General features: G+C 40.4%; 1 protein-coding gene across 2 annotated transcripts; it reads left to right on the forward strand.

Moving 5' to 3' along the window:
* Positions 1–956: 956 nt before the first annotated feature.
* On the forward strand, positions 957–24,012 carry ASIP (agouti signaling protein). 2 transcript variants are annotated; one of them, XM_061375505.1, is made up of 4 exons: positions 957–1,172; positions 17,199–17,401; positions 22,154–22,215; positions 23,805–24,012. In XM_061375505.1, the coding sequence occupies exons 2-4, from the start codon at positions 17,221–17,223 to the stop codon at positions 23,979–23,981; spliced, it is 420 nt and encodes a 139-aa protein (XP_061231489.1). In that variant the 5' UTR covers positions 957–1,172; positions 17,199–17,220; the 3' UTR covers positions 23,982–24,012. The 2 variants fall into 2 exon arrangements, with proteins under 2 accessions (XP_061231489.1, XP_061231490.1); XM_061375506.1 differs by lacking the exon at positions 957–1,172 and having other exon boundaries at positions 17,191–17,401.
* Positions 24,013–25,071: the final 1,059 nt, after the last annotated feature.

Below are 25,071 nucleotides of genomic sequence, written 5' to 3' on the forward strand. Positions count from 1 at the left end.
ACACAGAGAAATGCAAAGGGGTTGCAGTTTTATTTCAAATCAGGGCCTTTCCCTCACTCCACCTCCCCCCCCCAACGTTTTTCATACAAACACTCCTGAGGCTGTTAAATCAAATTTGATCGATTGGCTTCCAAAACCCCATTGACACTTCATCATTTGAAACTTGTGGTGTCCTGGACTGCGAACATGAGCTGTCTTGTCAGTGGCCAAATAGCTTAATGATTACTTATTTCTCACTATCCCCTTGCACAGAACTTAATCAAATAGGTATTAAAAAAAACCCAAGCCCATGACACATATGATGCACACATGGCTGCTAAACCAGCAAACTAAAAGTATTAATATACCACTGAAATGTATAATTAAACCCATGAAATTATAAAGGGACATGATATGTTTTGAGTTATTGAGTCCGCATTCTGATAAACTTCTCTGGGTTTAGTATATGCAGTTATCAAGCTTAAGGAAAAAGCCTTTCCTCCTATACGTTTTTACTTTAAGTTACCCCAGAAGACTCCTACATTGGCATGGAGTTCATCAAAGAAAATTGCTATTCTCACACTTAGGAATCTGCTGAGGAGCTGCTTGTATATGTATAATGCTCTTTCTAGAGAGCAAGACTGTGAGAGAAGAAAACTTGCAGTTATGAGCCCTGAACAAGTACTAAAGAGCACAGCAGATTTTATCTGCAGCTCTTCTCAGTTTTTCCTTATTATGTCCCTTTTTCCACCTGAGTGACAGAAAAAAATGAGCTGCCATCAGTTGAAAATGCCTCTGCCTGAAGACTGTTGGATCAAGACTATTTTGTGGTTCTCAAATGAGGAAAAAAAGGAGGGGCTGGAGGTCAATTTTCCAAAAGATTTTTTTTTTTTTCCAGAGCAACAGTAAAAGAGGGAAGGAAAAAAAAAAAAAAGGACACTGAGAAAGAGCAGAAATTCAAGTAGAAACGCATGGACTGTCCATCTTGGCTATAATTTAGTCAGCTAAAATTTAGTAATTGCTTCTGCATTGCTTTCGGGAGGAGGTGATATTTAAAAGCAGGCTGCTCAGCACTCAAATGGGACTACTCCAAAAGCTTTGCCTATATTCTCTACAGATCAGCAGAACAAGGGAGACCAGCTGCATAGATTTTCGTTAGGGCCTGATGAATAGGACAACAACTTACTGTTTCGGTAGGACCAAAACATTTAAACTCTTCTACAGGGCATTTAACTTCCACTTTATTGCTAGGACTTTAAAAGATTGTGTTTTACTGCTACAAGGCACTGGATATATTTAACTTCATTGCGCTTAAATTACTCCTGCAAATATCCCACACTAGTCTGAGAAACGGTAAAGTTTTAAGGCTCTCTTAACTTTGGTATTTTAGCTGTATGCTCTCCTGAATTTACTGACTCCAATTTTCTGTTCAGCTTCAAATACTGCTTTCTTCAGCATTGCCCATGCTTTTGTTTGTTTCGATTCTATTTGATGTTTTTGGCTTTTCAGGATTTTGTTGTAAATTTTGCCTTTTAGTTTAGTTTTCATGTGTCAAAGCTTCTTTCTGAAATGATTTTAAATGTTCTATTACCTCCATATGTTCTTTTATTGTATGATTTTAGTGTTAACAAAGTACATTTCCTAAGCTGTGTTTTTTACACTGCTTCAGTTGGTTAGCTGAATTATTTTTACCGTTTCCAAGTGAGGTAAACAATTACTATATAATATTGAAACAAAATCATTATTTTCTTACAGCTTTTATAACTCCTGAAGATTTTAAGGGTTTGGATTTTACTTGTTTTGGGACTGGTAATATTTTTCTTCAAGCTTCAGACTGTAATTCTTTTTTTAATTTGCCTTTAAGTTCTCTTTATAGCATGTCACAGAAATCTAATTCTGCACTGCAGAATTGGACATATCCAAGTGTGTAATCCTCCACTAGTATTCATGATATTCCATAATTCTGTGCAAGTGTAGCAAGCAACAGTTGCTTTTAATAATTAACAAAATATGAAGGATTATTTATGATGGCCATTGGCAATACCAGCATTTCTCTTCCAAAATTTCTGCTGCATTTCTATTTATTGCACAGTAATTGCAGTTACTAGAAAATGAACAATTGTTAATTTTATTGCATTTGTTGTTTTCCTAAAGGAGTGCATTTCTTACTGACTGGTTGTTTTTTTTTCTACATTTTTCCCTACTTCTTTTCTCCTCATATATTATTCAGCTCTCTTTTTCTTTTGGCATTCAGCTATGCGGTAAAAATTGTGTTTAAAAGTGCCTTTGTTTCTCTGCTGTCTGTTTCATAGTGTGTGGACCATCTTCTTAATATCAGAAACACTTCTGATTGCAACAGTAAGGGCTCTTTAGAGGTGTTATTTGACTGCAAAGTCATCCCCTGCCTTTCAGAGTTGCATGCATTTTATTTGGATAGTTTGAAGTCTCCCTGCTCTGCATTCTGCGCAGTTTTAGTCACAGCCTCTCTCGAAAAGGTCTTTTGAGGTTGTTAGTTTTCAGACAGGGAGATTTTGCAGTTTGATCTTGGTTGGTTGTTGGTTTGGGGGGATTTTGTTTGTTGGTTTTGTTGGTTTTTTGAAAAGAAGATGTCTCTGTGTGGCTTTCTAAATACCAACATTGCACTTCTTTATCTGCCAGCTTGCACAATCATTATTTTTAATCCATTGAACTGGCTCAGAAAGCTTTCATGAGCATTCTAAATGTGAAAATATACAAGTGATCACAGAGAAGAAAGGTAACCAGCGAAAAATGTCAATTCACTGAAAACTGAACAGGAATTTTGCCAGCTTCGATACAGGTTCTTATCTTTAGTTTTCCCTTTAATCTGTTACATATGAACTGACTCATAAATAGAGCTACACACAGGAATTAGCCCCCAGTATTTTGCAGAGTAAAGACCCACTAAAATCCTTTAGTAGGCTAGTTAACATCGTGTTAGCTAAGTGTGCATACCCATGTGGTATAAATATTTACATAGAAGAAATATTGCATAACCTTTATTTTGAAAGTTTTAACAACATTTCTTAAAAAAAGGGGGGCGGCAAATTTAATGGAAAACTGCACTGAATTATTCAATCGTGTTTGCTTATGAAATTTGTTTTTCAAATCACTCTATTTCTCTTCACTCTTCTTTGGTCAGGTAATTAAAATTTAATTTAATTAGAAATAAATGTGTTGGAGTTATAAGGCAGTAGAATGAAGCAGTGAGGAGTGTTCTCACTGCACCTTTTTCATTTGCTTCTCTCTGCATTTTTATGCTCATACCATGAAAAAAATCTGACAAGCATTCTCACATACAAATGCTTAGGAAGACACTGTGTTAATAATAGTATTTAATTAAGCATCTCAAATCTGTTCAACATGATAATTTAAACCATTTAGTAAAATACTAAGTTTTTATCCTGTCAGTAAAAGTATCCCCATCAAAAATGCCTAAACTTAGTGCACACATAGAAGCCTGTTTCTGTTCTTCCTGCAGAGTATGTTTTTAAGTGGATTTGACACTTTTCAACGTGTCTATAACTGAGGTATTGCCTGTGCCGCTGTAAAGCAACCCTGAAATAAGGAGCTGTGCTCAGAGCAGCTGCAAGTCCAGTATCCAGCTGCTTATGGTGGCAGGTATGCTTTTACAGACACCTCAGAGACCCATGTTTCTCGGTGGGAGGAATATATTTGCTTAAAAGAAAAATTAAAAAGGTGCCCTATTCCACTGTGGGGAACTATCTGCAATGGCCCAAAGCCAACGACCAGTTATAACATACACCGAAGTTAAACAAAGCTCTGCTTGGATCAGATCTAGTTCACTCCTGTGATCTATTAAAACTGTGAGTTAGAAAGAAATCGTACAAACACCTTTCTGAGCCCAAAGCTTGCAGATTCTACAAAGACTTATCACTGTTCTGGGTTCAGCAGTAGCAGTCATTTTTCTCCTTCTTAGTAGCTGGTGCAGTGCTGTGTTTTTGACTTCCAGCCTGGGAACAATGCTGGTAACACCGATGTTTTTAAGTGTTGCTAAGTAATGCTTGCTCCGACCAAGGACTTCCTCAGTCTCATGCTCTGCCAGGGAGAGATGCTCTACTCTGTCATGTCTTAAACCACAACAATTACCTATCCTGTTTTTTATATAAAGTGGCAGAGAAACAACATTGGGCAGGTCAGATGAAAGTGATACACTTTGCTTTTCAGGGGATTTCGTGCATTTCTTCAATGCATGAAAAAGAAGTTTGTTGCAACTACTGCATATTATATAAAGAAATATTAGTTGAGAATTCACCCCGAGCTTTCTATCACTTGCATAGTGACATTCAAAGTTTGTTGTTTCAGTGTATGATTTCTCAAATTTTAAAATGGGTTGCGTCAGTAGGTCTGGCTCAAAGCCTGACACAAGGTAAATACGATCTATTTTCCTAGACTTAAAGAGGTTTCAGAAATCTGAAGATTAAAGAAAAAAGTAGCAACATGCTTTGAAATAAATAAGCAGAGAGGTAGAAAAAGTTGGTAGGAAAACAATAGTGCCACAACCCTAAAGCAATCTCTTTGAAGTGAACATCCACACTCTTGGCACACATTCAGAGACCTGTAAATTCATAAATAAAACTGAAAGTTTAATCATTTGTTAGCACATGACATGGACAATGACGTAACTTCCAGCAATTCTGCTTAAAATTTTTATTTCTTAGTTTAAAAAGAAGAAAAAAAAATCCAGTTTAAGTTTCTGTAATAGAAAATTCCTATAGCCTTTGGATAGGTGTTCTAAAGCACAATCATTAGTGAGCCTAAATAGTTTAGATCTTAGCAGCTTTTTAGACCTGGTTTCTACTTCTGGTGACTTCATGTCATCACACCTTGTCATGTTGCTTGAAAACGCTTCCGTCACCCCATCCTTGCTCCAAGAGCGCCAAGTATGTTCAGGAACTGAGACACTCTACAGTTTCTCTTTGGTATTAAAGAGATTAAGCTTTGAGAGCTCTTTTTAGACACACTTTTCTATTCCTTTGATAATTTTTGCAGTTTATTCATACTTTCCACTCAATTATTGGTGTTCCTGGAGTACAATTATTGGTGTTCCTGGAGTACCTTTGAGAGATAGCTATGCCAATCTCAAATATTTGTTCTCTCTCCTATTGAAATTGGTCCAATTTTCTCATTTCAGAACTACATTAGCACTTTTGACAGCAGTGCTACACTGTGAGATAACTCCCATCACAACCCCCAAACCCCTTGAAGTCACTGCTTCCCAGAAGAGTATGTCCCATCCTGATATTACTTTTTAACTCAGATGTTTGTCTATAATTCTTTCACTTTTAGTTGAGCTGTTGTTTTCCTATGGGTAGTTTATCAAATAACACTTATCTTCCAGGCATTTGTCTTCATACTTACTTCCCATTTATGGGCCACACATGGATTTCCCTTCTTCTATGAAGAAAGCTGTGCCACTCAACACTTTGTAGATCTAGTTCAGATATCTCATTGATCTTGTGTAGATACCCATGACTGTTTCAATGTCTTTCTTCCATGTGGTACACAAAGTCTGATTCACCAATGCCACATTATTCTGTCACACAGACAAGAACAATGCAATTGAACTTATTTTCTATTTCTTCATTTCAAAAAAGGACACAGAAGGGCCATAATTTAATTTGCATTAAGTAGCTGCAAACTTTAATGACTCTAACTGTTATTATTTGCCATTGCCACAGTCAGGATAACACAAGCTTGCTCAGATGTGGATGGAATATCCGGAAACCACCTTTTCCCTCCATAGCCATCAGGGACCATAACAGAACAGTCCCTCCTCCCCCCCTTCATTACTTTTTCAGCTGTGGCAAAATCAACATGTGTCACCAATATGCAAGTTGTACCTGCAGGCAGAAATTATGCTTGTTGCCAGACAAAGATTAACATCTGAACCCCTTAGTTTGTGAGTTCAAGGATATAGGCAAGCAGAAGAGCATGATATTTAGAAGATCCATTACACATGGAAAACAAATAAAATATGTTTATCATTCTTTTTTAAATTTAGCCCTTATGTCGTGGCCCCTTCAAGTTTCCCTTTTGCAGATCCTTCTCCCATCAGATAAGGAGTAATTCTTGCCTTCTCCATGGCATCCAAGGGAAGCAGGGAACCCCTGAGGAGGCATCTCGCACTCCTTCCCTGTTACAGCTACACCATATCAAAGCCGGCCTCAAGCAAAGGCAGCTAAATGGTCAAGAGTAGGGAAGAGGCTGTTGGCGCACTTGGGTCCCCAACAGTCCCTCAGATCTAACATCCTGAACTGATCACCAAGTCTTATTGCTATAGCTGTAGCCTGTCTTCTATGCATGTACTGCACAGTAGGAGCCACTACCAATTAATGCTACATCACCTGTTACTCATTTTGCTTTCCATCCGCTGCAAATAGGTATCATATGGAACTCAGCACTTCTTCCTGTTCCATTACCTTCACTGGGGAAACTTGCTGTCCTCTGACTTTCAAGCAAGTGGCTTAAAATTAATCAGCAGAAAAAGCCAGAGAGAGATTTCATTTTGGTCTTACCATCAGATATAAATCAACCATTGCTCTTATTTATCATATTGCCATTATCACCAGAAGGATTATTGTTGTTTCTGAAGCTACTCCACCATCAGCCTCCACCAGTCACAGATCAAATACCTCATAACTCATATCCTATTAAAGAAAAAAAAAACAAACTTCACCTCTTAGATGATTGTAACATAAAAGCCAAATTGTTCCTGAATTATACATTCAAATAGAACAAAAACTAAGACAATACAGGGTTTATAGTGAATACAAATAGGAAATCTCCCATATCCATGGCTGTAAAGCCTATATCTGGTCATGTAGAGAGAAAGAGAAGATGGATGTGTCTAAGAAGTAATGTCCTTTAATCAAAACAATATGTAAGCTCTTACAACATAATAAGAGGTGAAGTATTTCATATAGTTCTTTCTCTGAAAGGTGAACATGGAACAACAATAGTTTCAGAGCTTCCTCTGTCCTACAGTCCTCAAAGATAGACACTCTGCCATTTTCCCATCTTTGGAGAATATGTATTCTCCTAGAGGCAGTTCCATAGATCTGGAAAGAATTATGATTTATATTTCTCCCAGATGAGGTAGAAAAAGACTTAAACATTCAGAAAATGAGAAACATACCAGAATACTTAAAGAACGCTTTATAAAGTGCCTTAAATCCCAGTACAAAGGCAGGAGTACATTTTGAAACAATCAGAGAGTCCTGTACCTGAGCCTCAAACAACCTGAATAAAATATGAAGTTGATGTTAGTAAAAATAAACCAGAACACTAGAATTATTTAAATACAAGAAGCAAACTGATAATCTCTGAGAGGCAGATTAAATTCTAAGCAGGCCCTGTAGAGTGCAGTGAAGATAAGCCCCCCTAATAATGCATCTATTACATGGTAGTGTATGACTTGAACTTAAATCAAAAATAACAACACAGAAAAGGCAAAAGTTAAAAAAAAAAAAATCAAAAATCCATTCACTGTTGGGGCAAAACCAGATATTAAAATCACTTTACCTTCCACCAGTCAATCAGAAGACACGTACTGAAGCTGTTTTAACTCAAGCAGTTTAAAATAACTTGTCACAAAGCACTGGACATGCTGGCTGATGAACAGCGAGCTTCTCATAACTAAGATGTAGATTCAGCACAGAGAGAGTTGAGCACTACTTCCCACTGTAGTCCTTAGGCAGGAATTCAGGATTCCTTCTGCAACCTGCGGACTGGTTGATTGATCAGTCTGTCTGTCCACCCCCCCCCCCACTCCCAGTTTCACCAGTATGGGTTTCATCCCATACTGGTGAAATCAGTTGCTTCTTTGAAGGAAGGCTAGATAACAAAGTCAGTGCTACCTGTTATGCTGGTGAAGCTGGGTGGGAAGTTGATTTTCGATAAGACATAGAATAGCTAGATAATAGGCAATAACTTAAATGACTACACGGACAGTAAGGCCATTATATATAGAATCATAGAATAGTTAGGGTTGGAAAGGACCTCAACATCATCTAGTTCCAACCCCCCTGCCATGGGCAGGGACACCTCACACCAAAATTCATTCATATGACTCAGTCACATTTGACTCAGATCCTAGAAAAAAAATGGAGTAGAAAATAGAGAATGTGATTAAAATTTACTAGAGTTGATTAGGGAGATTATTTGTCACCAGCAAGGTCACTAAAGGAACTCTACATCTGCTTCTAATGAAAACTTAGACAGCTGAACAGAAGAACCATGTGGATAACTGGAGAACTGGGACAAAAGTATTTTATAATTAGTAATTGTATGGGCTCAACATGTTCACCTGAGATAGGAGACTATTAGGAAGCAACCAGTTCATCAAAGCGCTTCTCAGGAGGGGAAAAGTCAAGAAAACAATAACATTTTCCACCGTGAAGAGAAAGGTTTAGAACAATTCAGTTCCTAGAAACTGAAATAAGATAAATTTAGAGTAACAAATTACCAGGCACTTTCTCACTTGGTTTATTTAAGAATTAAGCAGTGAAATCCAGGTAGGGCCTATAGCCTGTCATAGAAGAAGTCAGATTGTATGATCACAATGGTCTTGTTTGCTTTTGAAAGCCCGTAGCTTCCTTACAACTTTGCTAACTCCTAGATATTTAGCAGCACATTCTTTATCCAGTCCTACCATGGGGGCTTCTGGCTACTTAAGAGCTCTTCTAAATCATTAGTTCAATAGTCACTTCTAATTCCATTGTAATCATACAGTAGCAAGCAAAACAGCTCTGTTACAGGGAGCATTCAGGAAACGATTTCCAAGAACCACACCATTCATACTGATCACTACAAGTATTGATTCCCTGGGCCTTTTCCACTTGGATAGAACAACAGTCCCCATCATTCAGAGTTACTTTTTTCGCATTAGCTGTGTCTAAGTATTTCTATTACTACAGTCTATTTTTAGTTTCAAAAACTCCATGTGGTATCTACTCTAACATCCGTAGGAAAACAGACAAGGATCCAAGCCTTTGTTTTATGTGCACCATTACACTCTACAGTTTTTAAGAAGGTGTAGTTTTGTTTGGGTTTTTGTCGTTTGGTTTGGTTTATTTGTTGGGGGTTTTTTATCTGTGTTAATTTTGAACACGAGAAGTGCATAGCAGACCGACTGACAAACACATCTAATTCATTCCTAAGTACCTCTGACTTTGGAAACTGCATAATTATCTCCAAGTAAGCTATTCCAGTGCTTCTCTATCCAGAGCCTTGGAAAGGTTTTCCTTATGTCTTTTTCAACCTTTTCTCCTGTAATTCAAACCTCTGCTTGTTGCCCTGTCTATCCTGAGCAAAGAAGCCAGTACCTGAGCAGCTAGGGATGGCTCTGAATAAGCAGTAGAAGAGAGGAGAGCAAGCAATGAATTTGATCCATAAAGCACTGTTTATAGGCATAGAACAAGATCCCTTCTTTCTGATTATTTTTATGCTTATCAAAGTGTAAATAAAACATTCTCATATTTGTCATCAGTATGTATGGGGGAATAGAGGTCTGCACCACTTTCCATGTTAAGTTATGTCAGGTGCAGTATAAAAGATTGGGTGTATAGGACAGTAGCATTGGAGACAATGCTAGATCTCAGGCAATGACATTTTGTAATAATTTCATTATTCTTTGCTGGCATTCATTCTAATTTAAATGCATTTTTGCTCCAGATGGATGACCAACATTGGATACTATGCTCTAAATTAAGACCAGTGTCTGCATACAGTATTAAATATTTTTGTATTTCTGTTACAAATACCTTTCTTGATATACCCTAGAACTGGATTTGCTTTTTTTCACAGCTGCATCATATTGTCCCCCTCAGTCATGCTATGACCAATACAGCCAGATCTTCCCCTTCTATCATTTGAAACCCAGAAGCCATTATCTTCAGAAATATTTGCTCTCAGGCTGAAGTGTTTGAACTTGGCCTCTGCACTGTTGCATCTCATACGGTTCCACTGCTTCATTCCTCAAGGTTCTCCAACTGGACATTATAAGAACAAGGTAGGTAAACAACAAAAGAGTGCAAAGGAAAAAGAAAGGAAAGAGAAATTTGCCTAAAGGAAACTCTGTGTCAAAAGCAACAGGGCACAGGGGATCACTGAAAACTAAATAAAACGGAAGAAGAACCAGGGAATAGAAATAAAAGGTGTAGGGGAGTAAAAAGGGCAAATTGAGTTCAAGAACTTTGAAAAAATGTTAAACTTGCACAGAAGCTTAACAGACCACAGCAAACACTACGCATCTCTGCACGAGAATTCAGATAAGTAAACTGTCTGTGATTTCGGTATGGAGAAACTAGGGAAAAGACAGTGTCACTTGTGCTAGGAATACTTGGGAATTAAAAAAAAAAATAATTACAAAGAAGACCAGAGATAGGAGTCTGGAAGAAAGAACAAAAAGAATCGGAATGAACTGAGAGAAGACCTTCAACGCCACTTGCTTTTTACTTTGGTCAATAGTATTTTATAACTTTGTTTTCATTATAAAGGAGAAAAGAAGCAGATATTTGGATGCAACACACTGGCATCCCATGAAAACTTTAATCCTAGAAATTCATGTCATATTTTGTTTGAAAACAAGTTAAAATTGCACCATTCTATACAGGTGAGTAAGGATTTAAATCCGTTTTGTGAAAAGGGAAAGCTGAGTTTTTTAGATGACCTGGTCACAGCAAGGAGGAACTTGGTGTCCTGCCATCACCCCATGCAAGGGTCTCGTACAGGCAGCAGGAACATGTGCTTGTCTGGCAGCAGCTTGAGCAGATTGATGAAATCCCTGAGCCAAATGCATGTAACCACTGCCCTTGTCCTGCAGTGAGGGCTCCAGGGAGATTTCTGGAATGCAAACGGGAAAATATATAGGCTAGAGGAGAAAGCTAGCTGGCAGCACTAAGCAGGGGTATTAGAGGACAACTATTAGAATAGTCTCAACTGTTGCCCTTGAAAGACAAAAGACTTGGACCTAAATTTCCTTGAAGTCTGAAAAAGGTTGCTCTTCAGCTACAGACGTGTCTATGTTCATAGATAACACATGGATCATTTCTTAATCAAACTGAGGATATATTTAGACCTAAGCACCACAGCTGCATACTTTGCTTTCTTTTTTAGCAAACCAAAATGCAAAGGTAGAACATGAAATAACGAACAAGTTATCAGACTGGAACAGATTCTTACAGCATAGAACCTGTTTTCCACAATCAGAGGCAGTTTTTTTCAGAGGGACTATGTTAGGTCAGAATGGAAGATGCCCAGAAAAAAGTACACAAATCGGACAAGCAGATAGTGATATTTCCTCTGGCCCTGGATTAACATAAAATAGATACTGGGGAAAAGTAAATTAAAAAAATAAAGAAAAGGAGCAAGAAACATTGACTCTTATAAATATGTAATTATGTTCAGAACAACTGTAATGGCCATTATTGTTTGTGTAAAATGCATTTGTGCAATGATTTTTAGTAGTTCTGTACAAGGGACCCACATAAACATAAATCTGTATTCCTGATTCAATGTAAAAATTCATAAGTAAGTGGAATTCACCTTGCTCTCATGGCTTCCAGAACTTAAATGCTGTGGTAATTATAAATGTAAGTGTTTTGAACTAATGAAAAACAAACCCTGCAGATATATGCTGATGCAAGTAGAGCTGGCAGTAGCCAAGAAAGGTATCTGCAAGGAGGTTTTCTCCAACAGCTGATCAAGAAAGGAAGAGCAGATAATTCGGTACTGGGGGAAATGTTGCTCCAAAGCCCATACATTTATAGTGGAAATGAATAAATTCAGGCTGCAAATTACAAAGAAATTTAATTTCTATGTGGAAAGTAAGGAGGGACATCTAGAAGGTCTTTACTATTGAATAACAGAGGTCTACCTAGTCTTGGATCTACAAAGAGGTGAACATGTGCTGATTGTGGGGATAACAGGTACCCAGTGTCAGCAATAGCAACCCCTATTGCTAAAGGACCATCAAGTGCAAGGTTGTCATTACTCACTAGAGAGCTGTGAACCAGAGCTGATCTCTGACTCTTCTGGTGGTCCTTGTGGATACTTAGCTTTGTAACATGCAGAAAGTCTTGAGGATGTGTGTGAAAACCGCCTGGAGCAAAAAGCAACCTAGAAGTGATTTTATTCTGTCCAAATCACAAATAATCATGCTGCTTCAGAATGGCAGATAACTTCCCTTCCCACATACATAATACTCTTGTTGTTTCTTTTAATCACTGCTGACAGTTGGTGGTTTTTTCTCTTTACTTTAGAAATTTCAGTAAGTCCTTGAATCACAGATGGAGATTTCTCTGCTGAAGTGGTAGACTAAGTAACCTTTTATGTTTAACACTAGTTAAGGAATGATTAGACCTCTAGTTTCCTGATAGCTTCCCTCAACAGTTGTCAAGATAGCATGCTAAAATATTTGCTGTAGCCACTTGATTTTCTATACATTCCCTTGCACTTATACTATAGAAGTTAACTGAGCATTTCTCAACAGCAGAGATCCCATCCCTGCCCCATCCCTGGCAGTGTTCAAGGCCAGGTTGGACAGAGCCTTGGGTGGCATGGTTTAGTGTGAGGTGTCCCTGCCCATGCCAGGGGGGTGGAACTGAATGAGCTGAAGATCCTTTCCAACCCTAACTATTCTATGGTTCTATGCCATTTCCCTTTCTGTCACCATTTTTTTGCTGAAACCTGATGGCTAAGATGGGATTGCTACTGAGACAGAATAGCCCAGTTCTCAGTGACCATGGAATAACCACTCACAACTAATCACTCAGTCATCCTATTAACCTTCACATTTAGCTCCCTAACTTTATTTAGTCTCTCACCACCTTAAAATCTCAACATCTTTCAAGGCTGCCACTAGTTCTTGCTTTTTTCCTTGCCTTCCTTCTTTTTCTATCCTATCCATTTCAAAACAGCAGCAGCGCGTAAGTGAAGATTTGTCAGCGAATTACTGAGTAGTTTAACACAGTTTTCAGTATTTTATACTTTTGTTCACATAATTTAACATTTGACTTTTCTAAGCAGCTGCTTTCAGCTATTTATAATGATGTTGATTTATTTATGAGTTGACCCTAATTTTTCAGACCTCCTAAGGAAACTTGTCCCCTGCCAGTGTTTATGGCAGACTTCATGTGTGATTGTCTTAAACTGTTCACTCTGTTGTTGTGCGAGAATATATCTCCAAATAGAGTGAAATCAGCTATGACAGGAAATACAGTTCCTCTCAAAAGTGTTGAATGCACAATGTGATTCTGAGGAAACAAAATTTCTATGTGGAGACTTTAAATATGACATCACAAAAAAATAGTTTAAAAATAGACAAAAGCTCTTCCACATCCTCTGTCATTTTCCAGAATTACATTCAGGAAAAATGCTTGCAAGAGCTATCAATGGGGCTAAGTGTTAAAATACCGTATTTACAGGTTAAATGTAATAAGCCAAAGCACAAAGGAAATGGCATAGAAAAGTGTACTACAATCTCTGATGATCTGTAGCATAGAATCCCAGACTGGTATGAGTTGGAAGGGACCTTAAAGCTCATCCAGTTCCACCCCCTGCCACAGGCAGGGACACCTTCCACTGGAGCAGCTTGCTCCAAGCCCTGTGTCCAACCTGGCCTTGAACAATTCCAGGGATGTGGCAGCCACAGCTTCTCTGGGCACCCTGTGCCAGCGCCTCAGCACCCTGTTATAGAAGGATAAATTGAGACCAAACTCAGTTAAAGCTCCACTGACATCACCTACAGATCCAGGATGTCACATGGATTCATCACTACTCTGCTGATTCGTGAAGTTTATGGCCAGTGATCCAAAGTGCACATTGACCTAACAAGGGAGGGCTCTCAGCCTCCAGGAGTTCCCTTGGATGGCGTCCAGACCCAAGGGGACAGTCCCCAACAGCAGACCTGCTGCTCTGAGGAGGAGCGACTCCAAATGGCTGCCCAAGGGGCTCCATTTGCACCCTACTTGAATCCAATGATGAGGTACTCCCTGTTAGGTCAGGATCCAACTTCCTCTCCCTGTGGGGAGAAGCTTTGGTGGGCTTTGGCCAGGGGGGTGTACCTGCCATGCACCTTCATCATAGAACATTCCTTCCTTCCCTGTATGCCTCTATCTTGTGAAAATAAGCATACATAAATGTTAAGCAAGCTAATATTTCTTAAGCAATGATGTATTTTATTTGACCAGGTACACACCTGGAAAGCATAGACAAGCTTTTGGGCACACAAGCCCACTATTCAGCTCTTTTGTTTTTTTAATGTTAAGCATATACCTAGAATATGAACATCACCAGTGATATTCAGGTTGGTACAATTAGTTATGTAAATAGAAGTTCTAATTACAACTGGAAAGAGTATGGTTATGACAGAAGTGGTTATCTACATATAAAACTATGTGCTAGAACAGTCTCTAGAAAGCATCAATCAGGTCTGGGCATCTTCTGTGAAAGGCAAGTGAAAAACAATAAAAATATATATTTTCTTAATATAAAAAAGAAAAAGATAAAACCAGGTCAGGGGTCCTGACCTAGCAAATATTTTCACACACTTCCCATTAGACACAAGCAACTACCAGAGGCAAAGGCTGAACATCTGTATAAGAGTTTACAAGATCAGACAATGAAAATGAAAACAGATGTGCCATAGCTGGAGGGAAACCCCCAGTTTAATCATCCCAACAAATTTTCATGGTAGGATTTGCTCCTTTCGTTTATAGGATTTTTTTTCTCCTAAAGGAGATGTACTCTGTCATCCAGTAGGTGATTTCTGATCAAATTAAAGAATACTACCAGCTCCTGTAACAAAAAGGAGATGTCAATCCACAGTCACAACTATGGGACAGCTTGGGTTTCAACTTCGTGCCACCTTTGAACAACACCGGCTGGTATCTTTTGAAATACAGACACAGCAGCACTCAGACCTTCATGAGTTAATCCCACCTCCTTTGGAGTAAAACTCCAAACTAAGATACATTTATCTTAGTTATGGCTCACACAGGTGTCTAAATGACAGAGATGTCTAAATCACAAAGGATCCAGCACGTGTCCCTGCAAATCCTACTAGAGTCCTAATACATCTGAGTGGATTTCGTCATGGCACAGCTATAACCAGCAATGAAAGCAGCACTGATGTACCAATAACGAGTGGTGTCCCTCAGGGATTGGGGTTGGGACCAGTCTTGTTCAACATCTTCATCGCTGACATGGACAGTGGGATTGAGTGCGCCCTCAGCAAGTTTCCTGATGACACCAAGCTGTGTGGTTCGGTTGATCCGCTGGAGGGAAGGAATGCCATCCAGAGGGACCTTGACACGCTTGTGAGGTGGCCTGATGCCAACCTCATGAAGTTTAACCATGCCAAGTGCAAGGTCCTACACCTGGCTCGGAGCAATCCCATACACAGCTACAGGCTGGGCAGAGAAGAGATTCAGAGCAGCCCTGTGGAGAAGGACTTGGGGGTGCTGGTCGATGAGAAAATGAACATGAGCTGGCAGTGTGAGCTTGCAGCCCAGAAAGCCAACCGTATCCTGGGGTGCATCAAAAGGAGAGTGACCAGCAGGTCGAAGGAGGTGATCCTGCCCCTTTACTCTGCTCTCGTGAGACCTCACTTGGAGTACTGTGTGAGGTTCTGGTCTCCTCAACATAGAAAGGACATGGAACTGTTGGAACAAGTCCAGAGGAGGCCACGAGGATGATCAGGGGACTGGAGCACCTCCTGTATGAAAATAGGCTGAGAAAGTTGGGGCTGTTCAGCCTGGAGAAGAGAAGGCTGCGTGGAGACCTCATAGCAGCCTTCCAGTATCTGAAGGGGGCCTATAGGGATGCTGGGGATGGACTCTTCATCAGGGACTGTAGTGATAGGACAAGGGGTAATGGGTTAAAACTTAAACAGGGGAAGTTTAGATTGAATATAAGGAGGAAATTATTTCCTGTAAGGGTGGTGAGGCACTGGAATGGGTTGCCCAGGGAGGCTGTGAATGTTCCATCCCTGGCAGTGTTCAAGGCCAGGTTGGACGAGGCCTTGGATGGTATGGTTTAGTGTGAAGTGACCCTGCCCATGGCAGGGGGGTTGGAACTGGATGATCTTAAGGTCCTTTCCAACCCTAACTATTCTATGATTCTTAGGCAGAAGCTCTTCCCTGTGAGGGTGCTGAGGCAGTGGCAGAGGGTGCCCAGAGAAGCTGTGGCTGCCCCATCCCTGGCAGTGTTTAAGGCCAGGTTGGACACAGGGGCTTGGAGCAAGCTGCTCCAGTGGAAGGGGTCCCTGCCCGTGGCAGGAGTTGGGACTGGATGAGCTTTAAGGTCCCTTCCAACACAAACCAGGCTGGGATTCTATGAAAAGTTATCCATAGATCTGGAGGCTGTCAGTGTCTGTGGGGGAAGATTCCCATAACTCTGACTCAGCACAAAACTAATACACGTGGAAATAAAAATCAACTTCAAACTTCAACAGCATGAGTAATCTACAGGAAAAGGAGACCAGGGCGATACATGCTGTGTACCCTGTATGCCTACACTGTGTCACACAGGTTGGCCAGGGCCAGTGGCTTTCTTCTGCTATAGCCACATCCATCCTGCAAAGCTCAGGTCTCTCCATAATTACATTCAAATCCCACAGACTTCGTTACATCCTAGAATTTATTAAGTACATACTAAACCTTAAGGCTCATAAGGCTTTATAGCACTGGGCCTTTTGTAATTTGCTTGAGTTATGACTATCATCTACTGTGGGATCAGAGCAGCCACCTCAGGGTATAATAGAACAAGCTATTTCTTAATTACTTAATTCTAAATGGAGATGGGAGAGGTTTAAGTTATTAATTTTCTGGGTTTTGTAAAAAAGATTTTCTGGGAACAATCTGATTTATGTGATTGAGCTGGTCAAAACGGGGGAAAGTTCCGCTGCCCTGGTTCATTCAATAAAAAACAGCATGAAACCCTATGCCAAGAACTCAGAGATTTTGGGAAAACAAACCTGAGAAAAAAAGAAAAGAGCACCTAAGGGAGGTATATTTGAGATAGCATCTTTCCAGTAGATCACAGCAAAGTTAGCTATTGTGGTATTAGAGGCAAAGTGATGGAAACAAAAGAATTGTTAAAAGCAGGTTGCTAAACCTGCACAACACTGTGGAACACCTTCATTGAGATTCCTCTCCTTGCATCTCTCTTACATGCAGGTTTTGACCAACTTTGGTTTTCATGACAATGGAATTTTTCCTCTCTGTGATGGAAAGGAAGAACCTCCTCCTAAGCCTATTGCTCTGCTACAGTTTGTTCAGAGCTGCCGATCAGCACATGGTAATTGAAGAGAAGACAGAATGCAGCCTGTCGAGAAACAACAAAAGGAATTTCTCAGATCTCCCACCCATCTCCATAACAGGTGAGTGAAATCTGCCATTCACTGCATTCAAAGCAACAAGAGTTGCAGAAAACACAGTTGTCAACTGGGATTGACAGCTTACTGCAATGTTGTGCTTTCATACAGCTGCCTTGGCAGCAAGCACAACTGCAGTGGCAATGCAGCCACAGCATCCCAGACTGCAAGCCTTGTGTGTTGAAGTGTTTCTGTTAATACGGGCATTAATCTTCCTTTGACAGTTTAGTGCAAATAGAAAAAGTTAACATAACTTGGGGCTTTTAGGGTGTGCTCCTGTGGCAGAGACAGCAGCAGATCTCCAATAACCTCAATTTGCCTGTGGGACAAGTGATCTTTAACCAAGGGAAGAAAACAGCACTGCAAGAGAGAGCCAGAGGTCTTCTATTTATCTGTGATAGGACCAGCTATGTCCCTGTCATTACTGGCAGGTGACCATGGGGCCTGTTAAGGAAGAACCATATTAGGGCAATCCTTAACTATCTTCTTCACAACATTTCTTAGTAGGGTGTGCTCTAAATATTTCCGTGTAATTTAAGCCCACTTCTTTCTTTCAAGAAACAGGTATTTGTGGATAATCAGTTTCAGAACATCATTCATATGGTATCAACACTTCAATAATTCAAAAACTAAAGCTTCTTTTATCCTTCCTATAGGCTTTTAGGACTTCTGCTTAAAGAAAGTTGGCTTCTTACCTTGTTTCCTGTATTTCCTCTGTACTCTTCCTCAGGACATCTTTCTTTAAGGATAAACTGTTACCCCACACATGCATTTCCAATGAAATCTGAGTCTCTCAATCCTAGTTAATTCCAGGTCCTTTAGCTGCATGTTTATTAAAGCCTGCACTGAGAGGCCTCTCAGGCCACACCATTTCATGGTCCCTGTGATCCTAACAGCCTTCACTCTGACACTTCCAATAACTTTTCCATTTCAGTTAAATTCTGAGAGATAAAATACATTCACATCAGCTGATTTCTACCTTCTCACAAAAATGTGTCTGTCCTTAAACACTCATTCTTCTCCTATGTGCATACAAATGGAATGAACATTCGGCACTGAAAACAAGAATAATTCAAAAGAATAGATCATGGCATAAGACTCACCTCTTACATAGCCTGCTTGTCTTGGCTGATCAATCCAGAACAAAAAACACAGATGCAAACCCCACTGTAACTCCATTGACCAGGACTGCACTCACTTTGTTGAGGCACAAGGCATTTCCAGAGGTATCCCAAGGCCCTTCTGCAGCCCACTTGTTCAAGGATGAGAGGCCAGCCTGACCCTCCCCTATCCACACCCAAAGAAAGGTGGAAAAATCACAAAGTGAGAAAACTGAGACACATCATTCCTCTTTTTTCCTCATTCAAAGAAATCTCACCTAAGTTTTGAAATCCTTTATTTTGGAGCTGAAATGGCTCATGCTGTTTCTAGGTGTGTAATGTGTAGCCACTTCACCTCTATCATTTATTAACTAAAATAATTGAATTATGACTTGATTAATTATAAATGAATCAAAAGAATTCATTAATGCATGGCATTCGAAAGTGGGTGGAGAAAGAAGGTGCAGGAGAAAGGACATGGGCTGACACTGCTTTGGGGTTCAGGTTCCAAGACCACGGGACCTTCTAGCCCTGCTGAGAGCAGGGAGATGGCAGCAGATCCCATCATTATTTTCACTGAAGTGAGCTGGGAAGAGCATCCCCTGACTCAATCCTTGTATAGAATCATAGAATCACAGAATGGTTTGGGTTGGAAAGGACCATCCAGTTCCAACCCCCTGCCATGGGCAGGGACAACTCACACTAGACCATGTCACCCAAGGCTCTGTACAACCTGGCCTTGGGCACTACCAGGGATGGAGCATTCACAAATTCCTTGGGCAACCTGTGCCAGTGTGAGCAACCTGTTCCAGAACTGTGAGGCATAGAATCATAGGATCATAGAATAGTTAGGGTTGGAAAGGACCTTAAGATCATCAAGTTCCAACCCCCCTGCCATGGGCAGGGACACCTCGCTCTAAACCATATCACCCAAGGCCTCGTCCAACCTGGACTTGAGCACTGCCAGGGATGGAGCATTCACAACCTCCGTGGGCAACCTATTCCAGTGCCTCACTCCAGTGCATAACTGGAGGCAAATGAATGCACATTTGCTGGGCTCTGTGCATTACACAGCAACTGGACAAAGAAATGCATCTGTGCCTTTCACAGTGCTGGGAGCTGAAATGAATGAGAAGAGTTGCTAGATGGAGAGAGACTGCCTTGACACAATCCTGCAGAGGATGGAAATGAGTCAAAACAGGAAAAACTAATGCAAACAGGGGAAAACAGCTGGAAAAAGCAGCCAGGCAGAAGTGGGAAGGGCAGGGGTAGAGGTAGCTCCTCCAGCTCTGATGCTGCTTCCTCTGCCTACAGCCACAGCAAAACCCCTGCAACACTCAGGAGGAAGGATGGAGCCACATGTGGTAATATTTATTGTAACAGAAGTTTCACAGCAAAAGGCTGACAAGCTGCTCTCACCACCACAGAAACAATTAATTTAAAGCAAATATTAAGAGAGTGCTTAAATCACCACAGCATCCTCCCCCTTCCTCATACTATTAGTTTCTTTATAATTCATCAGTTATCATTTATTTTATGGTAGACATAACTGATTTCCGTATAAGCTAACGGAAAAAAACTTCTCATCAGCTTGATTTAAACATTTTGGATAGAGCTTCCTATCTCAGTGACATCTTACACCAAGCACCGGTCCTTCTGGTTGGCCACACAAAACAGAGACTGAGGCTACATCTCAGGTTTTAAATCTTGCTGTAGCCATACTTGAGTAGCAAAACTCATTTACAATCAGCTGTTTACACACCTGTCAATCACAGCACTCATGGTATCAAAAGATGATGTGTCTGGCTCAGATTCAATAGAACACATGGCTGGAGCTGAATCACAACTTGAAAGGGTTTTGCATCAACTGACATCAACTAGTCAAACATGCAACTGTCTAACTAAAACACATTTTCATAGCACCTCAAACCACAGCTCTATCAACAGCAGTCAGAGGTGTGTGTTGTCAGGATTTTCACAACCCTGTATAACATCTTCCCCTGATGTCACAGATGGGATCTGTAAGGACTTGGCCAGCTGGGCAGCTGTTGAAAAACGCAGCTGGTAGAGTATAAGGAATGTGAGATTGAGGCCAGTCGGGAAAAGCAGATTTTTACCCAACCCAGAGGAACTATAGAAAAGACAATCACATCATTCACCTGTCAAAAAAATCATCTCTCCACTTCTCTCTCATCGGCCCACTGAGCATCATTTTCTTCTTTACCGAATTCCTTGGGGTAATTAAAGTGCATTTACATCTCACCAGTGTTTATATCTCTGCTTAATGACACCATAAACCATTTAACTGAATGATATCAAAGCAGTTTTATAGGCAAAGCAATACACAAAATCCTGTACAATTGTACCATAGACAGAAAATGTAGAATTAAATGGCTCACAAGCATTTTGGTTAACACCAGAAAGTTTTAAAAGGCAGCATAACAAAGCCAGTAATGTGTCAGCTGGAAATGGATCTAAACCACTAATGCTAGTTAGTGTAATGCCTTTTTAAGATGTGCTCTTAAGTTATAATAACTCCACATGTTTGAAGTATAGTTTTTCCTCCCTCTGTTAGAGATGTATAACCTTAGCTACAGTGATGCAAGCACAGTAAATGAAACCCCCCAAACCAGACCAAAATGTGCATTCTTCATTCTGCAATTCTGTAAATCTTGGTAATTATTAAATATTCAAAACTATTTTATAGCAAGTACTGGAATAGACAAGGAGCCAGTGTTTATCAGCAGGTGCATGTAAGTTTTTCATTCTAATCATCCTGACATACAAGGCGTGCTTATGACAGACCTCACACACGTAGAACAAAGGTATCTAAAGGACTGTAACAGATTAGTCAGGTAGGAATTCTTCCCATGTTAGATCTCCAGACAAGTCTCAGTCACGGAGTTTATATACAGTGATAAATAGCACTGGTGTTGATGTGATCATAGTAACAGCTGCAGTAAATGCTGTTAGCCCTCAGGGGATAACATGTTATAACACCTAAAGAATAAAAAGTTACATCAGGCATAGTCTGAACACACACAATTTGTCAGATCCAAGATTCAACTCTACATTCACAGACCTTCAAAGTTACAGGCACATTAATGAAACACCTTTGCAAGTGATGTTTTGGAAGGGGAAAAAAGGAACAAAGAACTGAAGAACAAAAAGTGGCATCATACAGATGAAGAGTTTATGCCAAATCATCAAAGCGGCTTTTTGATTGTGCAAACCAGCATATGCTTGTTAATTCCTGACAAAATTATTCGGGTAACCCCACCTTTTAACAGAAAAACTGTGTAATTCTGAAGGTTTTTCCTGATTTTGTTCAGGTGACTCAGTGCCCTCATCCTTTACAGATTTACACTTCTGAAATGATTTTCTTTGTTTGCATCTGACCAAGCAGTGTATAAAGAAACCCTCCTAAAACACAGACATCATGAGTGCCTCTCTGCTTCACATGAGCAGCAGTGTGAGCTCAGACACGTGATGTCTGAGTGAGGATGGCTCCTAAGATGAATGTCCCCACTGCAAAACATGCAGCAATGAGGTGGAAATGCACATTATCTGCTTCCTTTTGCACAAAAATAGTATGAAGTGTCTCAAATAACATGCTGTAAAATTGATTTAATGTTATGTTGTGCTGTTCTCTTTGAAGATTTAACTAAAAGATCCCAGAAAGTCAGCAGGAAAGAGGCAGAGATAAGGAAATCTTCCAAGGTAGGTGGCTGTTCAGAAATCATCCTTGAATTAGAGTGGTTTATCACTTCCATACTCCTCCTCAATGCATTCATTTGCAAGGTTCTCATGGCCATTCCCCAATTTAAATAATTTGCATACAGTTTGAAGCTCCTAATACTGTCAAAAGAGATGCAAAACATCAATGGTAGAAAGGAAACTATGTGGATTAACAAGAGGTTATTGTCTGGGCTTGAGGGGTCTTGTGGATTTTGATTTTGCTTTCATTTTTTACAGTCCTCTCTTACACAAAAGGTTCTTTAACCTTGATCTGGTTTAAGTATTTGTAAAATCATTCAGGCATCTGCTGCTCAAGGGCACAAACTCACTATCTGCTGATTTTTACCTGCAGGTGCCAAAAACTTAAAGTACAGGCATAGAAAGAAGGTGGCATTCGGTTGAATGTTAACTAGTAATTTTATCACAACAGTAGATTCAAATCGATGGATTTCCTTCATGTGATGTTGCCTATAGGAATGTGAAGTATTACATGGACTGGTCTCCTCTATTTTAATGATTGTATAGAAGAGTAAAAATAGCATTTTTACATTATTATTATTAATATGTTATTATAGCCATTTATAGCCAAACCAGTCATTTCTGAAACCAGAAGCTTTTAGAGCTGCTTTTTTTTCCATTTCATTTGATATCTCATGTGGTTAACCTTCTTTGAGACACTTCCAAAGCTCCCAGGGTGAGCCAGGTTAAAAGGGGCCTCACGACATCTTTTAGTGCCACCTTCAGCTCAAAGCGGGGCATTTTTGTCATCAAACACTGTCAAAGTATTTCAGCTTAAAAGTCCTATGGCACTTGGAGACCTCAGAACATTTTACCTTAAAACTGAAACTCCTGAGAAACTGCCAGGCTGAAAAAGTACATCAGGTGCCTGCAACTGGAGAGCTCCGGAGTTTCTCTCAGGTCCCAGGCACGTGCTGATCAACCCAAAGCTTTCCACCTTCCAAATCACAGACAGAAAAGCAGCACTCCTTGGGTAGGCTGAGAGATCTTTTTCAGCTCACTTACCTTGTCCGCAGTTAAGGATTCCCATGCACAAATTTGATGCAGAAAGGATTACTGAGCTCCAAAGGCAGCTTGAGAAACAAACCATGAGAGGCAGAGCACTGCCAAGTCACCTCCCCTCTCTCCCAGCCTCACAGCTCAGTGAACTATGTGGGTACCAGCTCCACAGATTGGCAGGGAGGTTTCACTCTTATTTGAAGCCTTTGGGGATCCAAGGGTAATTCCTTACTTTGTTCTACTGACATCATTGTCTTTGCATACTCTCATGTCCCTTTGTTCACTGCTGCCACATTCTTCCCTACAGATCATTTTCCAGTGCTCTACCCAGTCATGTTTCTAATTGCTTAAAACAGGGAAACATCTTGCTCTAGCCACTGTTTCCCATGATCCTGTCCCACCACATTTCTATATTGCTACTAACACAGGTCTCACTGCTACCAACTGCCTACTCATCTCAAGCCAGGAGCTGCTGTGGTTCACTTCACCCCTATGCCTTGTTCTGACCCATACTCATTTCACATTTCTATGAATTTTCATGTCTTTTCATCTAGAAAAGAGCTGGACCAAAGACATCTCTGAAACCAAGGCCCACACCAGCTGCTGACTGCGTGCCAGACTTCAAAACCTGCAAACCGCACTTGAATTCGTGTTGTAACTACTGTGCCTTTTGCAAATGCCGAATTTTCCAGACAATCTGCAAATGTCTGATGTTAAACCCAAAGTGCTAAAGCCAGACTGGGAGCACAGTAGGGCTTCTGCCTTTCAATTAGCTTCTCACGTGTAGGTTTCAAATTGCCCCATGTGTGTAGCAATCAAAGTAGAGCTTTGAAGCTGGCAGCTTGCATTTGCCCTTCTTAAAATTAAACTGATAATGTTGAGGTTTTTTCCATTGGGTTAAGGCTACCACAAGGACAGCATAGCACCAGCAGGTTTCAGGGTTAATTCCCTTTTCAGGCAATCAGGATGAGAATTTATATAGGTTGTTCTACCTGAAAAGACAGACCCAAAACAATAACACAATTTTTTAGTCATCTTCCACTGAGCATCCTTACATCCACCTCCAGGGTTTTACTTCTACCACTAACCAGTATCTCCAAGGTGTATAATATACTGGTATATTTGAACCCTGAACGCATCTGTGCCTCATGACTTCCCCAGTTGTATCCATAGGAATTTTCTAATGCTCTGTGCAGGTCTAATTGAGAGGCAATTTCTTTACTAATTTATTTCTAAGCACAGCTGAGGGCTACAGAAATCTTCCAGGCAGGCAAAGATGACGGAGATGACACTCTGAAGGGCCTCAAGCCATATGAACTCTTGTTTCTTCTAACAACCAATCCAAAGCTCAGAGCTCAGAACAGAAATCAGATCTTGACAGAAATATTTCTTCACAGAATATTTCAAGTTAGAAGGGACCCATAAGGATCAGTGAGTCCAAGTCCCTGCTCCTCACAGGATCAGCTAAAACTAAACCATATGACAAAGAGCATTGTGCAGACGCTTCTTGAGCTCTGACAGGCTTGGTGCTGTGACCACTGCCTGTTCCAGGGACTGACCCACCCTCCCAGTGAACAACCTTTCCCTTATGTCCAACCAGAACTTCCCCTGGCACAGCTTCATGCCGTTTCCTGTCACTGGTCACCAGAGAGAGATCTGCATCTCCTTCCTGCGAGAAAGGGCGCCCCTCAGCTTTCTTTCTCCAAGTCAAGTGACCTCAGCTGCTCCTCTTAAGCCTTGCCTTCAATACCTTTCACCACCTTGGTCACCCTCCTCTGGACACACTCTAATGGTCTGATGCCTTCCTTCTATTGAGGTGCC

This window comes from Neopsephotus bourkii, unplaced genomic scaffold, assembly GCF_033783945.1.
Source record: "Neopsephotus bourkii isolate Nb327-2 ecotype Australia unplaced genomic scaffold, CSIRO-AGI_Nbou_v1 NB_1663, whole genome shotgun sequence".
In the NCBI taxonomy this organism is placed as follows: Eukaryota; Metazoa; Chordata; class Aves; order Psittaciformes; family Psittacidae; genus Neopsephotus; species Neopsephotus bourkii.